General features: G+C 57.5%; 1 protein-coding gene and 1 long non-coding RNA gene across 5 annotated transcripts; both read left to right on the top strand.

The window, feature by feature from the left end:
• Positions 1-4384: 4384 nt before the first annotated feature.
• On the top strand, positions 4385-5812 carry LOC122110564. Its single transcript, XR_006147899.1, has 3 exons — positions 4385-4528; positions 5253-5290; positions 5785-5812. It is a non-coding gene; the product is annotated as an uncharacterized LOC122110564 (long non-coding RNA).
• Positions 5813-7617: 1805 nt separating this feature from the next.
• Positions 7618-15329, top strand: Znf667 (zinc finger protein 667). 4 transcript variants are annotated; one of them, XM_042683136.1, is made up of 6 exons: positions 7618-7718; positions 8472-8533; positions 9562-9644; positions 10837-10963; positions 12219-12308; positions 13743-15329. In XM_042683136.1, the coding sequence occupies exons 3-6, from the start codon at positions 9612-9614 to the stop codon at positions 15035-15037; spliced, it is 1545 nt and encodes a 514-aa protein (XP_042539070.1). In that variant the 5' UTR covers positions 7618-7718; positions 8472-8533; positions 9562-9611; the 3' UTR covers positions 15038-15329. The 4 variants fall into 4 exon arrangements, with proteins under 4 accessions (XP_042539070.1, XP_042539068.1, XP_042539072.1 ...); XM_042683134.1 differs by having other exon boundaries at positions 8379-8533; XM_042683138.1 differs by lacking the exons at positions 7618-7718; positions 8472-8533; positions 9562-9644 and adding exons at positions 9664-9886; positions 11429-11553.
• Positions 15330-17427: the final 2098 nt, after the last annotated feature.

The raw sequence follows: 17427 nt of genomic DNA, 5'->3' as shown, positions 1-17427 counted from the left end.
GACCTGAAGATGCTGCCAGTTCTCATGCACCAATACTCCAGCCCCTGGCTCCCTGCAAGCCCTGGGCCAGTGTGGCTTCGAGCTGGGGGGTGGGGGGGTGGAGGTCGGGAGGATGAGGTTTGGAGGCAGGGGTTCATTCCCCCAAATTAGACTTAAAGCTAGAGAGGCCTGCCTGGAGGCAGCCTGTGGCTCAACTGGTAGAAAACCTGCTGGGCTGGGCTGGGCTGGACTGGGAAGGTGGCTCAGAGGTAGAGTGCTTGCCTTGCATGCACGAGGCCCTGGGTTTGATTCCTCAGTACCACATAAGCAGAAAAAGCTGGAGTGGCGCTGTGGCTCAAGTGGTAGAGCACTCACCTTCAGCCGAAGAGCTGAGGGAGAGTGCCCAGGCCCAGAGTTCAGGCCTCACCACCACCAAAAACAAAAACAAAAACAAAAAAATCCCGCCCGGCATCGCCAGCCCTGAGTTCAAGCCCAGCACCCCCCACCCCCCAAAAATAACACCTTTGAAAATACCTAAATGAAGAAGGCATGGATGCCCCCCCATGAGGCTAATGCACCCCATTCTTTTCCTCCTCCCTTCCCACTTTCCCGCACTGCTCTCCAGCAACAAGTAAGTCATGCGTTTATTTTTCCTTTCCTGGGGCCACATGGGTATTTCCAGAAGCTGAGAGGAAGGAAAGGAGGAAGGGAGGAAGGGAGGAAGGAAGGGAGGAAGGGAGGGAGGGAGGGAGGGAGGGAGGGAAGGGAAAGGAGGGTGAGAGGGAGGGAAGGAGGGAGGGAGGGAGGGAGGGAGGGAGGGAAGAATAGATTTCGAATTTGAGGCCAACCTGGGCTACACAGCAAGACTGTCTCAAAAAGAGAAAAAATAAACACAAAAGGGAAGGAGTCGGGAGGGCGCCAAGAGGAGGAAAGAGAGGCATAACCCCCTCCCAGTCCTCCCACCACAGCCTGGAGGGTGCTGAGGGGGGCTCTGCTGTCTCCTCCCCTCTGGAGGGCAGTCTTGGGGGAAACTGAATCCCAGGGAGTCTGGACCAGGAAGTGGCAATACCTGTGAGAGTCAGGGGGGTCCAGGGAGCTGGCACCCCCCCTCACCCTCCTGCCCCACCATCTGAAGCACCCCACTGCCCCTGGGGGGGGCGGGGGAGGGATGGGATGTTAACACCGACTCTGCTCTTCTCACCTCTGCCCTGCCTGCGGGCTCCACAGCACTGACACGTGAGTTCGCCCTTCTGGCTTCTCCCCTCTTTTGGGGTGTGTGCGTGTGCGTGCGTGCGTTCGTGTGTGTGTGTGTGTGTGTGCATGTGCATGTGCATGGGTACTGTTTCTGAGCTTTTTTACCCACAGCTGGCACTCTATCACTTGAGCCACAGCTCCATTTCTAGCTTTTTGGTGATTCATTAGAGATGAGTCTCAAGGACTTTCCTGCCCGTGCTGGCTTTGAAACTTGATCCTCTAATCTCAGCCTCCTGAGTAGCTGGGATGACAAGTGTGAGCCACCACACCCAGCTGACACACAAAACTGTGGCATACTACACTTTAACCAGTCCCAAGTGTGCAGGGCAGGCACCTAGGGTGCATGCACGGCTCTGTGAACCCTGACCCACTTAGTGGGGGCTCTGGGCTCCTGAGAAGCCTGGCACTTGGTCGGGCCTGGGTGAAGATCTGCTTGCCATGTCACTAACCTGGCCTGAGCCAACCCCTCAGGCCCTCAGCCCCCTCCCCTGCCTGCCTAGGGGAGACGCCATCTTCTGTCTGGATGTCCAGCGAGGGGCGGGCAGCCAGCTCTTTCCCCAGCAGCTGCAGGGTTTCCTGCAGCCCGGAGTGGCTCTTTCCAATAAAACTTTATTTAAAGCTGGGTCAGGTGGCGGCTCACCCCTGACGTCCTAGCTTCTCATGAGGCTGAGACGAGAGAGGCCAGCCTGACCAGAACAGGCCAGAAGTGGCCCTGTGGCTCAGGGGGTAGAGCACCCGACTTGAGCAAAAACAAAGAATACAATGGGGGGGGGGGTAACAATGCTCAATAGGAAGTGTACTCATTACCTTGCTCATGTAACTGTAACCCTCTGTATAATACCTTTACGATAAAAAATTAAAAAAAAAAAAACAAAGAATAAAGCTCAGGGACAGTGCCTGGCCCCTACCCCCCGGCCCCCCCCCCCCCAACCCATGGCGCCCGCGGGAACCACGGGACCCGGGCAGCGTGGCTCCTGGGATGCCTTGAGCCTGCTGTGCACCCCAGGCCTACGCTTCGTGCCTGGGCTTTGTGCTTAGGAACCCCCTCTCTCGCCACCCCATGTCCTACCTGGCCTCTGTGTCTCGGCCTCCTCTCTCTGACCTGGCATGGGCTGCCTTCCTTCTGGATGAACCAGAGATTCTAGGTGAGTTCCTAACACCCTGCCTGGGGGTCCGGTGCCCCTCCCCTGGCAGTCCCCTCCCTGGCTAGATGTGGGGGGGGGGCCTCTACCCTTTGCACACACTCTTGGTCTGCGGGGGGGGGGGGGCGGGGTGCAGCCAGTGGCTAGCGTTACAGGGCCAGGACTGGCTGGGATAGGAGGGGGCCAGGCTTCAGGGCTGCAGGTTGGGACCACCCGTGTGTGACTGCTCCTGGCCCTTCTCCATTGCAGGTTTGCTGAGCCTTCAGGTGGTGAGTGGTACGTGGCTGTGCACACGCATCTCCTGTGCAGGTGGGAGGGGGGTGCTGGGATGCTTTGCCAGCTCACCAGGCTTGCCTGGTGTCGGGGACAGGAAAGGGGGTTGCAGGAGGGGCGGACACATGTGTGGCCTGGGATGGGAAGGCTTGTGCAAGGGCCCTGAGAGGAAATGCCAGCCACCCCAGTGGTTGGGAAGCATCCACTCCACGCTGTACAGGTGATTTTTGTCTTTTCTTTGTCTTCCTCTTCCCCGCTCCTTCCTCCTCCTCTTCCTTCTCAGAAGAGACAAGCAAGGACTGCAAGGAAGAAGGTGAGGGCTGGTGACAGCCTTTGCGTGGGGGGTGGGGAGTGGACACATTGAGGAAGAGGCTGGGTGTCAAGGTCCCCATCCCAGTGTCCTCCGGTAGGAGCCACAATCCCCAGTATGCCTTCCCCCCAGTTACCCGCCCCCCCCCACACGATGAGCCAGGAGCTCCGCCTACACCAGCAGCTCATCCAGGGGCTCACATTGACCTGTGCCCTTCTTTCCGGTGGAGTGTTTGAAAGAAAACCACACAAACAAGGCTCCCTGTGATTCAGGTGATGGGGGCAGCTCAGGAGAGACGGCACACAGGGCACACAGGGCTGGTGCGTGGCTCAGTGGTAAAGCACCTGCCTGAAAGCATGAGGCCCTGAGTTCTAATTTGGCCAGGAAGAATGGAAGGATGGAAGGAAGGAAGGAGAAAGGAAAGAACAGAGGGGGCGAGGGAACACATCAGTGGGTCTCACTAGTTTTATAAATTACAAACATTAATAACTCTAGAATTGAAAATAGAAAACAGAAATTAAGAATTCCGTTTCTGACAACCTGTATTTCCAGCTACCAGGACAGAGAATATAGTTGAGACCAAAGTGGGTAAAGGCATGAGACAGACAGACACACACACGTGCACACACACACACACACACACACACACACACACACACAAACACGAGAGGCCAGGTGTGTGGCTCAGTGGTTGAGTACCTACCTGGCCACACAAAGCTCTGAGTTCAAATCCCAGTACTGCCCAAAACAGATTCATACCCATGTCAACAACACAAATGCTTACATGCGAGTAAGTTTCTAAACTTACCAAAGTATTCCAAACACTGGAAGTCTCTGCTGGAAGGGAGAACATGGCTTCCTAAATTCCTACCGAGAACATGTCTTCGTCTCTCCTGAGTTTACGTTCACACTGGCAGCGTGATTTTGACCTGGGATTTTATGTGTAAACTGATATGTCTGCCCATGAGTTTCGAGTTTTCTTTTAAAACAGATGATGAAAAGAAGGCTGGGTGGTGGTAGTGGCCCCGCAGTTTAAAATAAGGTGATGGTGATGCCAGTGGCGAGAGGAGAGGTTTGCTTGTCTGGGCCGGGCTGGTGCGGCTGAGCATGGGGCCGCCAGTGCAGACAGTGGGCACAGGCAGGAAGGGCTGGCTTCCAGGAGGAGCGGATGAGCCAGGCCTCACTCCTTCACTTGTCCCCAGCAAATCCAGTGAACCCAGAGGACCCAGCAAACCCAGCACACCCAGTAGACCCAGTGAACCCAGCAGATCCAGTGAACCCAGCGAACCCAATAAATTCAGTGAATCCAGTGAACCCAGTGTACCCAGTGAACCCAGTGTACCCAGCAAACCCAGTGTACCCAGCGAACCCAGTGTACCCAGCGAACCCAGTGTACCCAGCAAACCCAGTGTACCCAGCAAATCCAGAGAACCCAGTGCATCCAGTGAGGATTGTGCCAGCCACCATCCAGCCCCTGAGATCCAGCCGGAGGCGGCCTGGGTGGAACTTCCTGAGGTGTGCCTACATGATGGTCACCTTCATCTTCGTGTCCTACAACAGAGGGGACTGGGTAAGGCCTCTAAGCCAGGACACCATGGATGCTGGGCGGAGGGGAGTTAGAGAGAGGAAGGAGTCACAGGCTGGACATCACTGGCTCACGCCTGTCATCCTCGCTACCCAAGAGGCTGAGATCTGAGAATCGAGGTTTGAAGCCAGCCTGGGCAGGAAAATCTGTGAGACTCTTTTTTTTTTTTTCTGTCATGGGTCCTAACTCTGGGCCTGGGTGCTGTCCCCAGCTCTTCAGCTCAAGGCGAGCATTCTACCACTTGAGCCACAGCGCCACTTCCGGCTTTTTCTGTTTATGTGGTGCTGAGGAATTGAACCCAGGGCCTCATGCATTCAAGGCAAGCACTCTACCACTGAGCCACCTTCCCAGCCCCTGTGAGACTCTTATCTCCAATAAACCACCAGAAAACTGGAAGTGGCGCTGTGGCTCAAGTGGTAGAGTGCTGGCCTTCAGGGCAAAAAAGCTCAGGGATAGTGCCCAGGCCCTGAGTTCAAGCCCCAGGACCTGCCCATGCACACACACATACTGCACGAACACACAGGTGTCACAGAAGCCACTTATGGGGACAGAGAACCTGAAAATGAGAGGTGGGCATAGACCGGGGTGGCTGAGGTAGGACAGGGCAGTTAGACAGTATTCCACAGCAGGGAGGAGGGCAGGGGGAAGGAGGAAGATGGGGGACAATGGGGGAAAGGAAGCTCACTGTGTCTTCCTCTTGTCCTCCCAGTGCTACTGCCACTATTGTAGCCTAGAGCTGGACTTCAGGTATGGTGCAGCGGAAGGGCCAGGCTTCCCGCCTGTGGCCCCATGGGGCGGTCCACTCCCAATACTGCGAGTTTATCACTGTAAACTTCAAGCTGCTTCCTGTCCTGAGCAACAAATGTGGGGGTTGCCAGGTGCCGGTGGCTCAGGTCTGTCATCCTAGCTACTCAGGAGGCTGAGATCTGAGGATGATGGTTCAAAGCCAGCTAGCAGGAAAGTCCAAGACTTTCTTATCTGCAATGAACCAGAAAGACTGCCCCGCCACCCCAGGGCTCACGTACACAGAGCACCCGGTTGAAGTGGAGAGTAGCTTCCTCTAGTGGAGGGGGGGGGGGGCGGAACTGAGGCATCACACCTTGAACAAGATGCTGAGACTGGTGTGTGTGGGACGAGAGGTGGGGGTGAATGTGGGCTCCAGGGGTGGGCGGGCAAGGAGTTGGAGAATGCATAATGTGAAGAAATGCACACACATTTCTTTCTGTTCTTTCCTCCCTCAGACGTGACCCCTGCTGTGCTTTCTGAGGACCCCCACCTTCCCGTGTCCCCAGAGAGCTGTGGCCCTGAGTGGAGGGTGACAGGGAGCATGACCTGCCCCCCGTCCTACCTCCTGCATGGCGGGCAGGGAGAAGCCATCTGTCCTCATAATCATCTCTTCCCCCCCACCCCATCTCCATCCCGCTCTGCTGCTGACATTAAATTCATGCTCCATGAATGCCCGAGTGCCTGGTCTTTCTATTCAGCAGAGTGGCAGGGTTGCCAAGTGCTGGACGCCGTCCCGCCCTGGTGGCAGGGCCAGCAGCTCTGGAATGTGTGCGCCTCACATGTGGGAAGTCGGAGCTCAGCCAGGTCTGTCTCTATTCTCTGGCGTCGATGTTGGGGGCCAGCACTGAGGACATAAAAGTAGAGACCTGGCTGTCCTGGAGTGGGCCATCTCAGCTCTTCAGCCCTGCAGTGTGTGTGTGTTGGTCCTGAGGCTTGAACTCAGAGTGTGGGTGCTGTCACTGAACTTTTTTTCCACTCAAAGTGAGTGCTCCACTGCTTAAGCCACAATTCCACTTCCAGCTTTTTGGTGGTTAACTGGAGATTAGAGTCTTACGGACTTTTCTGCCTGGGCTGGCTTTGAACCAGCATCCTCCGATGTCAGCCTTGGAGTAGCTGGGATTGCAGGTGTGAGCCACCAGTGCCCGACATTATTAAACAAATGAAAGTGTAGAAGCAGCCATAACTCTGAGCCCCTGGGGTTCTTCCTTCCTTCAACTCCAGACAGGAATACCACGGGGCCTGCACACCCAGACTCCTGGGTTCCAGTTCCACAGGCCACACAGGCCTGAGCCCAAAATGAACTGGTGTGCTTTCCTGTGTGTGTGCAGCTCTTACCCACCCCCCCCCCCTTCCCTAGAGACTCTGGTTGCACACCCTCTCCTCCCCGGGCACCTGGGTGCCCACCCTGTGGTAAATGCCTCAGTGTCTTGCCTTAGAAAGCTCATGGGTCAGGTTAGGCATTGTGGTTCATGCCTTGTAATCCCAGACGGTCAGGAAGCAGAGATGGGAGGATGGAGGGTGAAGGCCAGGCCAAGTCATCTAAAGGGCAAGAGGGCTGGGGGCCTGGCTTCAGTGGAGAGCACTGGCCTGAGATCAAACCCCACACCACCCACCCCAGATCACCCCCACCAAGCCACCCATCACACCACACACACCAAGCCACACCTACCCAGACCACACCCATCAGGCCACACATCACACCCACCCCAGACCACTCCCACACCCACCCTACCCCACCCCATACACACCACACACACCACACACAAAGGGTCTTGGGCAAAGAACGGCCCCTAGGTGGTCAGGCAGATCCTAGCCAAGGCCCTCACACCCCTTCGCTTCCGGTTAGGGGCGTGGCGGCTCGGGTCGCGCTGGCTGCTGGGAGTGGTAGGCCGAGTTCGCTCCGCCCACACGCGCCACGAGCCAGTCAAACTCCACAGAGCCCCGGTCGCGGGCCCTTCGGACGGGAACATGCCGCATGGTTGCCGAAGGCTGCGGCTCCGGGTCTGCCTCCGGCCGAACCGCCCGGGAAGGCGCCTTCGCGCGGGAGCGCGTCCGGGCTGTCGGCAGCCAGGCCGAATAACGGCGCGAGGCCCTTGTGCGCGGGCGGGCGCAGGGGCGTGCGGGGCCTCGTGCGGGGGCTCAGGCTCCGATTGGGTGAGCGTGCTGTGGGTGGGTGGGTGGCGTGACCTTGCGCTTCCGGGAAAGCCCTGGGGGCGGGACCGTGCCTGCCTACGTGACGTATTGCGTATGAGGGGCGTGGCCCTCGCGGAGCTCCGGGGTCTCGGAGACCAGTGCGCAGGCGCGGGGGTCGTGGGTTGCACTGTGGAGGCCGGGTGGTGGCGCAGCTGCGGCCGGAGGTGTTGCGTGGATCTGCCTCGCGGGGACGCAGGTGACGGGGACAGGGGGCGCGTGGCTACGCGGGGCCGGCGGGCCCCGGGTTGGTTAGGTGGTCGGTGCGTGGGCACAGTGACGCCCGTCAGGCCGCCCGCGGCTCGCGTCCGGGGCCCTGTGCAGGCTGGCCGGCCCGGAAGGCGGTGCGGGGCTGCGGCTCCAGATTTTCTGTGGCCGGAGCTGCTCAGGTGGACGGGAGGTGAAGTGGTCCGCACCTGCTCCGGGGAGGGGCTGGGGGGGGGTCGGCGGGACGGTAAGACGTCACCCGTGAGACGTCATCGCTGACCGACGTCATCCGGAAGAGAGGACAGCAGACGCCCCCCTCCCCCCGCCCCCGGAAAGCCTGAGCGTCGGAGACCCGCGGGCAGGGGGTCCTGGAGCTGGGGTGTCCATCCCAGACCCCCAGCCAAGCTCCTGCCTCACCTGGATGCGTAGTGTGCCTGAGCAGGAAAGGGGCCCAGCCTGGCCTGGCCTCTAACCCCGGGTCGTGCCCTTCTAGCGGGGCGCCCTGGGGGTGCGGATTGCAGCACCCCTCGACTACCCGCCCGCCTGTTCGGTCACCCTGCCTGCTAGCCGGAGCAGTACCCGCGCATGCACCCTCAGCTTGCCCTGCTCCTCCTCCAGCGGCCCTCAGGGTCCCCCTGAACCTTCCCGTCAGGTCCCCTGCCGCAGAAGCTGACTGTGGACCAAGCCCCTGGCCAGAGCCAGCAATGGAAGGTGACTGCGCTGCTGTCCCTTTGTGGCCCGACAGATCGCCAGATTCCTTGGTGCCAGACTGCTCGCGTGAGCCTTCAACACCCGTGAATCCTCCTGGTAATTCACCTTACTGTTGTTTGGTGATTACCCTTCCTTCCTCCCTCTCTCCCTTCCTTTTTGCCTGCCCAAGTCTTGGAGCCTCTTTGTGCTCAAAGCTAGTGCCCTACCACTAAAGCCACAGCGCCACTTCTGGTTTTCTGAGTGGTTTATTGGAGATCAGAGTCTCATGGACTTTCCTGCCCAGGATGGTTTCCAATCTCAGCCTCTTGAGTAACTGGAATGACAGGCGTGAGCAGTTGGTGTCTGGCTGTGATTAGGTGATCACTATTTCTTAAGCACTGCTCTGACCTGCAAGCAGCCAAGCGTAGCTACCACCAGTGGCTCACACCTGTAATCTTAGGAGTGGATTAAGCATCTTGCCTCCATCCTCCCACCCAGTCCACACTGCCCACATGTCTTCTGCATTGTTGAGTTACTGTCTGGTGACCTCTGCTTCACCTTGCCTCCCCCCTTCCAACTTGTTTAATTTAAAGTTGGGCCAGGCACCCATCTGCCTACTCCTTCCCCCAGAAATATATCATCACTCTTTGGACCAGATTGAAGCTCCTCTTTGCATAGCAAGTCCAAACCTACCCAGATCCTTTGCACCTGCTGTATCTACCTGACACCCTCTCCTTCCCACGTTCTTGTGGTTTATGCTCTCACAACAGTCAGACCTCATTGGAAAGAGAAGCCTTCCCCAACCTCCACCCAGTTCCCCAGCCCCCAGGCTGGTCCTTGTTTTCCTTCTTAGTCATAACCCAAGCTATCTCAGCCCCATGTGGCCTGTTTCTCCTGCCTGGATGGCGGGGAGCAGGTACATTCCTGCTGTGAACTCACTGCCTTCCCTAGCCCCCACTTGGATAGCACCATTTCTGTCCCCTGCCAGATGCTTGCCACAGCCTTTGCAGGGTGGTACTGGCTGGGCTCCTTCCCGTCCTGCCAGGCAGGTGCTCCAGATGCCCTGACTTCCTTGGGCACCCTTCCCAAGGGGCCTTGGGGACCCCTCCCAAGGCCAGCTGCTCTCATGATGTTCTTTTCTCCAGCCCGGCCTGCCCGTGCTCCGTCCCCCTGAGTGGAGCGTCAGGAGGACAGGATGGCTGTCATGCGCAGGAAGTCCCGATCCAAGGTGGGTGGCCATTCCCCTGGCTTTGGGAACATCCCGTTCTCATACAGTGGGGCCCATTTGCTCTGCTTCCAGAAACTTCCTGCCCATGGGAGACCAAAGCCACAGAGGCCAAGCCATGAAGTGCACTAGCTTGCTATTCCAGCATGTTCCACCCCCTGGAGATCATCAAACAATTGTCATAGAAACCCCTGGGACGCGCTTCCCCTAGAGAGTTGTGCTTTTAATTCCTTCTTCCTGCCACAGTAAGTCCTCCACAACTGGTCAGCTTAGAACAGCACACCTTTTGTCCTGTACCCAGACGGGCTGCCGTACATCAGGCCCCGAGTGGCTTAACTGGGTCCTCAGCATGGGTCTCCTAGAGCCAGAGTCAAGGCATGGCTGGCTCACGTCTTGTGTGGGAGTAGGTGTTCTTCCAGGTTTGCCAGTTACTCATTTTGGTCTCACATCTCCATCTTCAGGACAGAGACAACAGCCAAGCCAGCCAGCCCAAGACCTCCGTGTGGTCCTTATGTTGTTGATTTTTTTTTTTTTTTTTTTTTGGTCATAGGGCTTGAACTCATGGCTTTTCTGCTCAAGGTTAGCCCCCTACCACTTTGAGCCACAGCACCACTTCTGGTTTTCTGGTGGTCAGTTGGAGATAAGCTTCTCATGGACTTTCCTGCCCGGGCTGGCTTTGAACCATGATCCTCAGATCTCAGCCTCCTGAGTAGCTAGGATTACAGGCGTGAGCAACTAGCACCCATCTTGGTGGTCCCTATTTTAAAGTCTTGTTACATGAGGGTCAGCTGGGGTGTTGCCTCAGTGACACCCGTGAGGCATGCCCATGCCAAATGTGACACTCCTGGGCCCTCTGCAGGGCCTGCTGGGAGCCAGGCTGCCAGGCTGGGCTCACTCCTCTGGTAAGCAGCTATGGCCTGAAGTAAGTCCCCTCACCCCCTGGGCCCTTGTCCCTTCTGCATTGTTGCTGTGACTCCCATTGGCACAAGCCCCTCCAGTCAGGTGCTCAGGAAATACCGGAGATCCAGCTTGCTCTGGTTTTATGCTTCAGAACAGCTTTATGTTTCAGAACAGCCCTGTCACACATGTTACAGGTGAATGCACTGCCCTTGCCTGTCACATGGGTCTCCTGTGTCACCTTCTCCAGGCGGGAGGCATTGCCCATGGTGAGTGGACCTGTGATTGTGCGTTTCAGGCGCCTGTGACGTTTGGAGACTTGGCCGTTCACTTCTCCCGGGAGGAGTGGGAGTGGCTGAGCCCCACACAGAAGGATCTGTACGAAGACGTCATGTTGGAGAACTTCCAGAACCTGGTCTCTCTGGGTAAGGCCCTTCTCCCTGTCCACTCCCACCATCAAGGGAGTGGAAGCCACTCCAGTATGCCTTTCTTTTTAATGGTTCATACCTTTGTCCAGTGTGTCTGCCTTTGACACACTGGACAAGTCGTCCACAAAAAGAACATGGCTGAGTGTCCTCCTCTGTGTCCTTTGCCCCACCATCCGCCTCAGAGCCCAGAAGACCCCGTGCCATTGTCAGCCATCTTCATTTCCCCTGTGCCTCACCCACATCAGGTCCACTAGGCCTCTTTCGTTCACCCTCTGGATTTGCATACTAGGGATTCATACACAGGGGGCTTCTTGTGCTCAAGCATGTGTTTGAGGTTCATTCATGTCATAGCACATACTAGTACTTCATTCCTCTTCATCGCTGAGTACTATTCCATGTGTGCATATAACTGCCCTCGTTTACTCTTTCATTAATTGACGGACATTGGTTTTCCATTCTTAGGAACTGCTGCTGTGAACACTCACACTTTGTGTAGACATTTGTGCACATGTCTCGGGTGTATGAGTGAGAATATGGAAAATATGTAATTTTTTTGAGGACACCCAAGTTTTGAGAGGATTGAAAAGGTAGTGTTTAAGGGAGAATTGTGGGTACCAGTGTGACAGGTGGCACCTAGGGGCAGCTAGGAGAGGGATGGGTTGGTGTTGTTAGGATGTAGAGAAAGGGCCAAAAGTCTGAGTCTGCAGTTTGGGATGGGGATTAGAGAAGTAGGGGTGGGAGTGGGGGGGCTGAGGGGCTGGGGGGTAGGGGTGGAGTGGGTGGGAGATGGGGTGGAGTGGGGGATGGGGGTGGGAGGTGGGGGATGGAGTGGACTGCCTGCCTTGTTTATACCTCTGAGGCAGAAATGAGACCAGTTCTGGGGAGCAGGGGATGAAGCAGCCTGTGGGTGGGTGCGGGGGTACTGCAGGGCCTTCATAGCCCATGCAACACTGCCTGGGAGCTTGGGATTTGGAGATGGTGAGCTTGGCCAACCCGAGTCCCCCACTGTGCTGGGGGCGGGGGTAGAACCCAGTGTTCACCCGGCTGTGAGTCCTTGCGGGCACACAGGCAGCACTTGGGAGGGTCCAGGATGTGGCATGTTGGTTTGTCATACACAGTGTCACCTCAGCTGCCCTCCAGGGCATGTGGGCTCCTCTCATGCCCATGGTGTGTCCTGGTGACACGAGCTTGTCTCAGCTTCTGAGGCACGTAGTCACAGTCAGCCTGGGCTTTGGTGTTGTGCTTCATGCAGGTCTGTGCTGTCGGAGGCCAAATGTGATCACCTTACTGGAGATGGGAAAGGCACCCTGGATGGTGGAGCCGAAACGCTGCCGGGGCCCTGGTGAGTCTAGTCCTTGGGGCTGCAGCCATGCACAGAAGTTCACTTCACACCTCTCAGAGATGGGCCAGCCCCACGGACGGGTTGACATAGCCCTTCCTGGGTCTCGGGAGGGGCGAGCAGCCTGTGGGGCCTTTTTTTTTTTTTTTTTTTGGTCAGTCATGGGGCTTGAATTCTGGGCCTGGGTGCTGTCCCTGCGTTCTTCAGCTCAAGGCCAGTGCTCTACCACTTGAGCCCCAGGGCCACTTCCAGTTTTCTAGTGGTTTTTATTGGAGATAAGAGTCTCACTTTGAATCGTGATCCTCAGATCTCAGCCTCTTGAGTAGCTAGGATTACAGGCATGAGCCACCAGTGCCCCGGTCCTGTGGGGCCTTTTATTAGGGTGCTGATTCCTTCCGTGAGGCCCCACTGGGTGCCATGGGACTACGGGGTTGTGGCAGAGCCAGCTTTGAAGAGCCAGCCTTCTCTGTCCAGATGCTCATGCTCCCTGGTCTCCCATAGGCCCCCCCACCCCCCTTCCAGGGTTTGAACTCAGCCTGCACTCACCATACCACCACAGATCCAGGCCTATATTTTCAGGATTGGGTTTCCAGTCAGTCCAGCCCGCCCTGCCCCAGGGTGTTTGTGGTCTGTGATCCACCTGCTTTAGGCCCTGCATACTTGCTGGGATGATGGATGTGTGCTAGTGAGACCAGTGTTTTTGCTGGGATGGTTTTATTGCCCCAGTCGGAGTCCTGGTGCTCATGCATGATTAACCCCTATTCCCACCTGGAGGCCCAGGAACTGCTCATCTCTCTACATTTGCCTTCTGTGCACGTTTTGTATCACATATATAACAAGTGATAATCTATGGACTTTATGGTGATATAATGTATAAGATTTATTCTTTATTCTAAATACAAACGACTTCGAGCTGCACGACCTCTTCAATTCCAGTTATTAAATACTTGTGCAAAGCCTTTTACATTAGAGCCACCATAATGCACTGAGAGTCCCCGCCCCAGTGGCACTGTTCTTGAGTAGCAGTGATGATGACTGTGCTTTTTCTTGGTTATGTTTCTTTTTGGGGGGGGGGGGGGATCCGGTTGTGGGCTTGAACTCTGGGCCTGGGCGCTGTCCCTCAGCGATTCAGCTCAAGGCCAGCGCTCTACCTCTTGAGCAGCGCCACTTCCGGCTTTTTTTTTTCTGTTTATGTGGTGCTGAGGAATCGAACCTAGGGCCTCATACATGCAAGGCAAGCACTCTACCACTGAGCCACCTTCCCAGCCCTATGTTTCTTTTTTAAGTTGTTGCACACAGCGTTTTGGCCCGCACGTCCGTTGAGGTCAGGGCTTTGCCCCGCGTCCTCCTCCATCCTCTGGCCACCCACCATTCCCAGCACTCAGCTACGCTCTCCCCGCGCGGGGGACAAACCCTGAACTTCTTGGTGTTTTTCAGACTCAGGGTCTCAATGCGTGAGGAGGAAGTTACCACCGGACAGGCGCTGCCTCCGCGGGAAGCTGGGCTCCCTGCTGCCGCCACCACGGCCACCAGAGCCCACCAGGAGTCAGCACGCCAGCCACTGCCTGCCCGCAGGGAAGCCCCGGCCGTGGCCCGCAGGGAAAGGCGTGCCGGGGCATTGGGGCCCTCTTCGGTGCGGGGCCTGCGGGAGGGGCTTCAGCCGGCTCGTTTCCCTGCTGCTCCACCGCGGGTGCCACCGTGGGCAACCTGGCTGGCGGTGTGACACCTGCGGGGCACGCTTCACCCGGAGAACCACCCTTCTCCTGCACGCGAGAGGCCACCGGGGGGCGGCCCCCTCGCGCCCACCGCTCCGTGCCCTCCTCCACCGGACCGCGCCCCTGGGCCTGCGAAGGGTACGCGCGCGGACCCCTGCCGAGGGGCCTGGCAGCCCGCGCATCTCAGAGAATCCCTTCGCGTGCGGGAGGTGTGGGCGGCTTTTCGGGGGCATCTCGGCCCTGGTGCTCCACCAGAGAGCGCATGCCTCTGGAAGGCCGCGCATGTGGGGCCCGCGCAGGACTGGCCCCGGGCGGTCCCCGGCCCTCGCGAGGGTGCACGCCGCAGGGGGGCGAGACAGGGATAGGAGTGCGGGAGTCGCTGCCTGGGCGCCGCACCCCGGGGCCCACGGTGAGACCAGGAAGCGCCTAGAATGTAAGGACTGCGGGAAGGTGTTCTCCAGACCCGCGAACCTGAAGATCCACCGGAACGTCCACTCGGAGGAGAAGCCCTTCAAGTGCACTAAGTGCTGCAAGGCGTTTGGGCGCCAGGCCTTCCTCGTGGAGCACCAGCGGATCCACACCGGGGAGAAGCCATACCAGTGTGAGCAGTGCGGGAAGGCGTTCAGCCACCGCATCTCCCTCTCCCGCCACCGGCGGACCCACACGGAGGACAGGCCCTACGTGTGCGCGAGCTGCGGCAAGGCCTTTGGCCAGCGCGCGCACCTGGCGCAGCACGAGCGCATCCATACCGGGGAGCGGCCCTATGCGTGCCCGGAGTGCGGGAAGGCCTTCGGCCAGCGCACCTCCCTCGTCCTGCACGAGCGCAGCCACACCGGCGAGCGGCCCTACGCGTGCCGCGAGTGCGGGAAGGCCTTCAGCAGCGGCTCCGACCTCATCCGCCACCAGCGGAGCCACTCGGCGGAGAAGCCCTACGCGTGCGGCACCTGTGGCAAGGCCTACAGCCGCAGTTCGTCCCTGGCCCGCCACCAGAGTGCGCACGCAGCAAAGCGGGCCTGAGGCGGGGCGGGCCTGAGGCGGGGCTCTGGGACAGAGCGCGCACGCGCACGCGACGGGCGGGGCGGGCCGGCCGCTGGGTGAGGTTGGAGCCCGAGGCGCGGTGGTGTCGCTTCCTCTCACTCGGTCTGTGACGGACGAGGGCTGCTCTGGGTTCTGCGGAGCAGGGGAGCACGGGTGAGCCGCGGGCACCAGGCGCGCTCGTGGACGTCCTTGAGCGCAGGGCGGGGAGGACTGGCCTTTTTACCTGCGTGCATATGTCTTATATTTACCTAAATAAACGTGTGGCGTGTGATGTGTGGCCTGGACGCTTACGCCACCCCAGAAGTCATCGGCGGGAGCCCCGAGGCCGGGCCGGGCCGGGCCGGGCGGTCGGGTAGCATTGGGATGGCGAGGCGTGCTCGCCGGCGGGCGGTTTTGCCGGCCCCTGCCGGGTCCGCGCCCTCGCCATGGACCCGCAGCCTCCGGAGGCTCGACGCTGCTCCGCGTCTGTGGCCGTCAAGCAGAAGCGTTGGCTGCTCGAGACCCCGAGCGCCTCCCGCCGACGGCCGGTGACCTCCGCGCCCCCTCCTGCCGATGGCCGGTGACCCCCGCACCCTGGCTGTCTGTTCGCCGCACGGGTTAAAGTCAGAGCTCCCGTGGGATGAGCGGCACCGGCTCATATAAGTTTTCCTCAAAAGGCTTCTTTTGCGGGGGCTGGGAAGGTGGCTTAGTGGCTCAGTGGTAGAGTGCTTGCCTTCCATGCATGAAGCCCTGGGTTCGATTCCTCAGCACCACATAAGCAGAAAAGGCCAGAAGTGGCGCTGTGGCTCAAGTAGTAGAGTGCTATTCTTGAACTGAAGAGCTGAGGGACAGTGCCCAGGCCCCACGACCCACAAGAAAAAAGAGTAACTGTGGATCTAGGATTGATTGTGCACACATGTGCGTGCCAGTACTAGGTCTTGAACTCAGGACCTTGGTACCCTCCCTTAGTTTTCTTGTTCAAGGCTAGCTCTCAGCCACTAGATCCACTTCTGGCTTTTTGCCAATTACTTGGAGACAAGCGCTCACAGACTTCCCTGCCCCTGCTGGTTTCAGAAGTCCATCCTCAGACCTCAGCCTCGGGAATAGTGAGGATTATAGGTGTAAACCACCAGCACTTGGCTTTATTTGTTTTCTGCATGCCTCTAAGGGCTAGAGCTTGAGAGTACTTGGGCAGAGTACTCCATCTCGGAGCTCCCGCTCCAGCCCTGTGATCGATATGAGGTGACACCATGTCACCCTCCAAGATGCTGCACCGGTTCTTCCCATAGTTCAGTTTTGGTAAAGAGGATTTCTGTATGTCAGGGCAGGCGTCTCCCAACAAGTCCCTCCTTTGGCGTTGTCCTTGGCAGTTACCTTAATCTGGGAAGGTCAAGCCCTTTCCTAATCTGGTTATGCCCCTCCCCCTTGCTTTGGGCCAGCATTCTTATCTAAAGACCCACCTAAGTGCTTAAGCTTGAATGATAAATCTTTCTTTAGATTCAAAGAGCTCAGAACGTCCTGGGGCCTTCCTAACTCACGTCTTAATTCTTAGTCCTGTTATTCACAGCACTATAGGAAAAAAAACAAACAAACCAAAAAACCTGGGAAGACAAATCCCAAAAACTCCTGTCTCCAAGTAACCAGCAAAAAGCCAGAAGCGATCTAGCGCTGGCCTTAAGCAATAAAGCTAAGCCAGAGGGTGAGGCCCAGAATTGTAGCTCCAGCCCTGGCGTACTCACCAGTCAAGGTGCCCCTTTGTGCTTTCAGATGGGCGAGTTTCTGTGTGCCTGCTTCTTTGTGGTCCTCTGAATGTGGTGTGATCTTATTTTACATTAATATCTGAGTTATTACTGTATGCTAGGCACTCTGCTGAGTAATTTACATGCACTGTTTTTATTTTTTTCCCATTAACTTTTGAGGTAGTACCATTACTGTTCCCATAATATAAATAAGTCTCATTTTTATAAAATGGTAGAGTGAGGACTGGCACCCACGTCTATTTGATGCTGGAATAAGCTGTTGGTTCTGGGTAATCATGCAGACAGTGAGATGGGAAATGACAGGAAGGCCTTGGGAAGCGGCCGGAGCCAGGCCTTTCCTGGGTATGGAACCTTCCAGGGCTTTTGAGGATACGTGCTTCAGCCTAAGAACTCTTGTTGTCAGCTGAGGAGTTTTCTTTTTTTTTTTTTTGGTCCGGTCGTGGGGCCTGAACTCTGGGCCTGGGCGCTGTCCCTCAGCTCTTCAGCTCAAGGCTAGTGCTCTACCACTTGAGCCACAGCGCCACTTCCGGCTTTTTTCTTTTTGCTTATGTGGTGCTGAGGAATCGAACCCAGGGCCTTGAGCATGCAAGGCAAGCGCTCTACCACTGAGCCACCTTCCCAGCCCAAGCT

Source organism: Dipodomys spectabilis, unplaced genomic scaffold (genome assembly GCF_019054845.1).
Source record: "Dipodomys spectabilis isolate Male_0828 unplaced genomic scaffold, ASM1905484v1 ptg000080l, whole genome shotgun sequence".
Taxonomy (NCBI): domain Eukaryota; kingdom Metazoa; phylum Chordata; class Mammalia; order Rodentia; family Heteromyidae; genus Dipodomys; species Dipodomys spectabilis.
Note: the sequence above shows the minus strand (reverse complement) of the source record. Positions and strands in the feature narration are given on the sequence as shown.

Coding starts and splice junctions, on each gene's coding strand:
- Znf667 (XM_042683136.1), top strand. CDS start 9,612: ATGGCTGTCATGCGCAGGAAGTCCCGATCCAAG. Junction 9,645..10,836: donor GCAGGAAGTCCCGATCCAAG/GTGGGTGGCCAT, acceptor TGTGCGTTTCAG/GCGCCTGTGACGTTTGGAGA. Junction 10,964..12,218: donor CCAGAACCTGGTCTCTCTGG/GTAAGGCCCTTC, acceptor TGCTTCATGCAG/GTCTGTGCTGTCGGAGGCCA.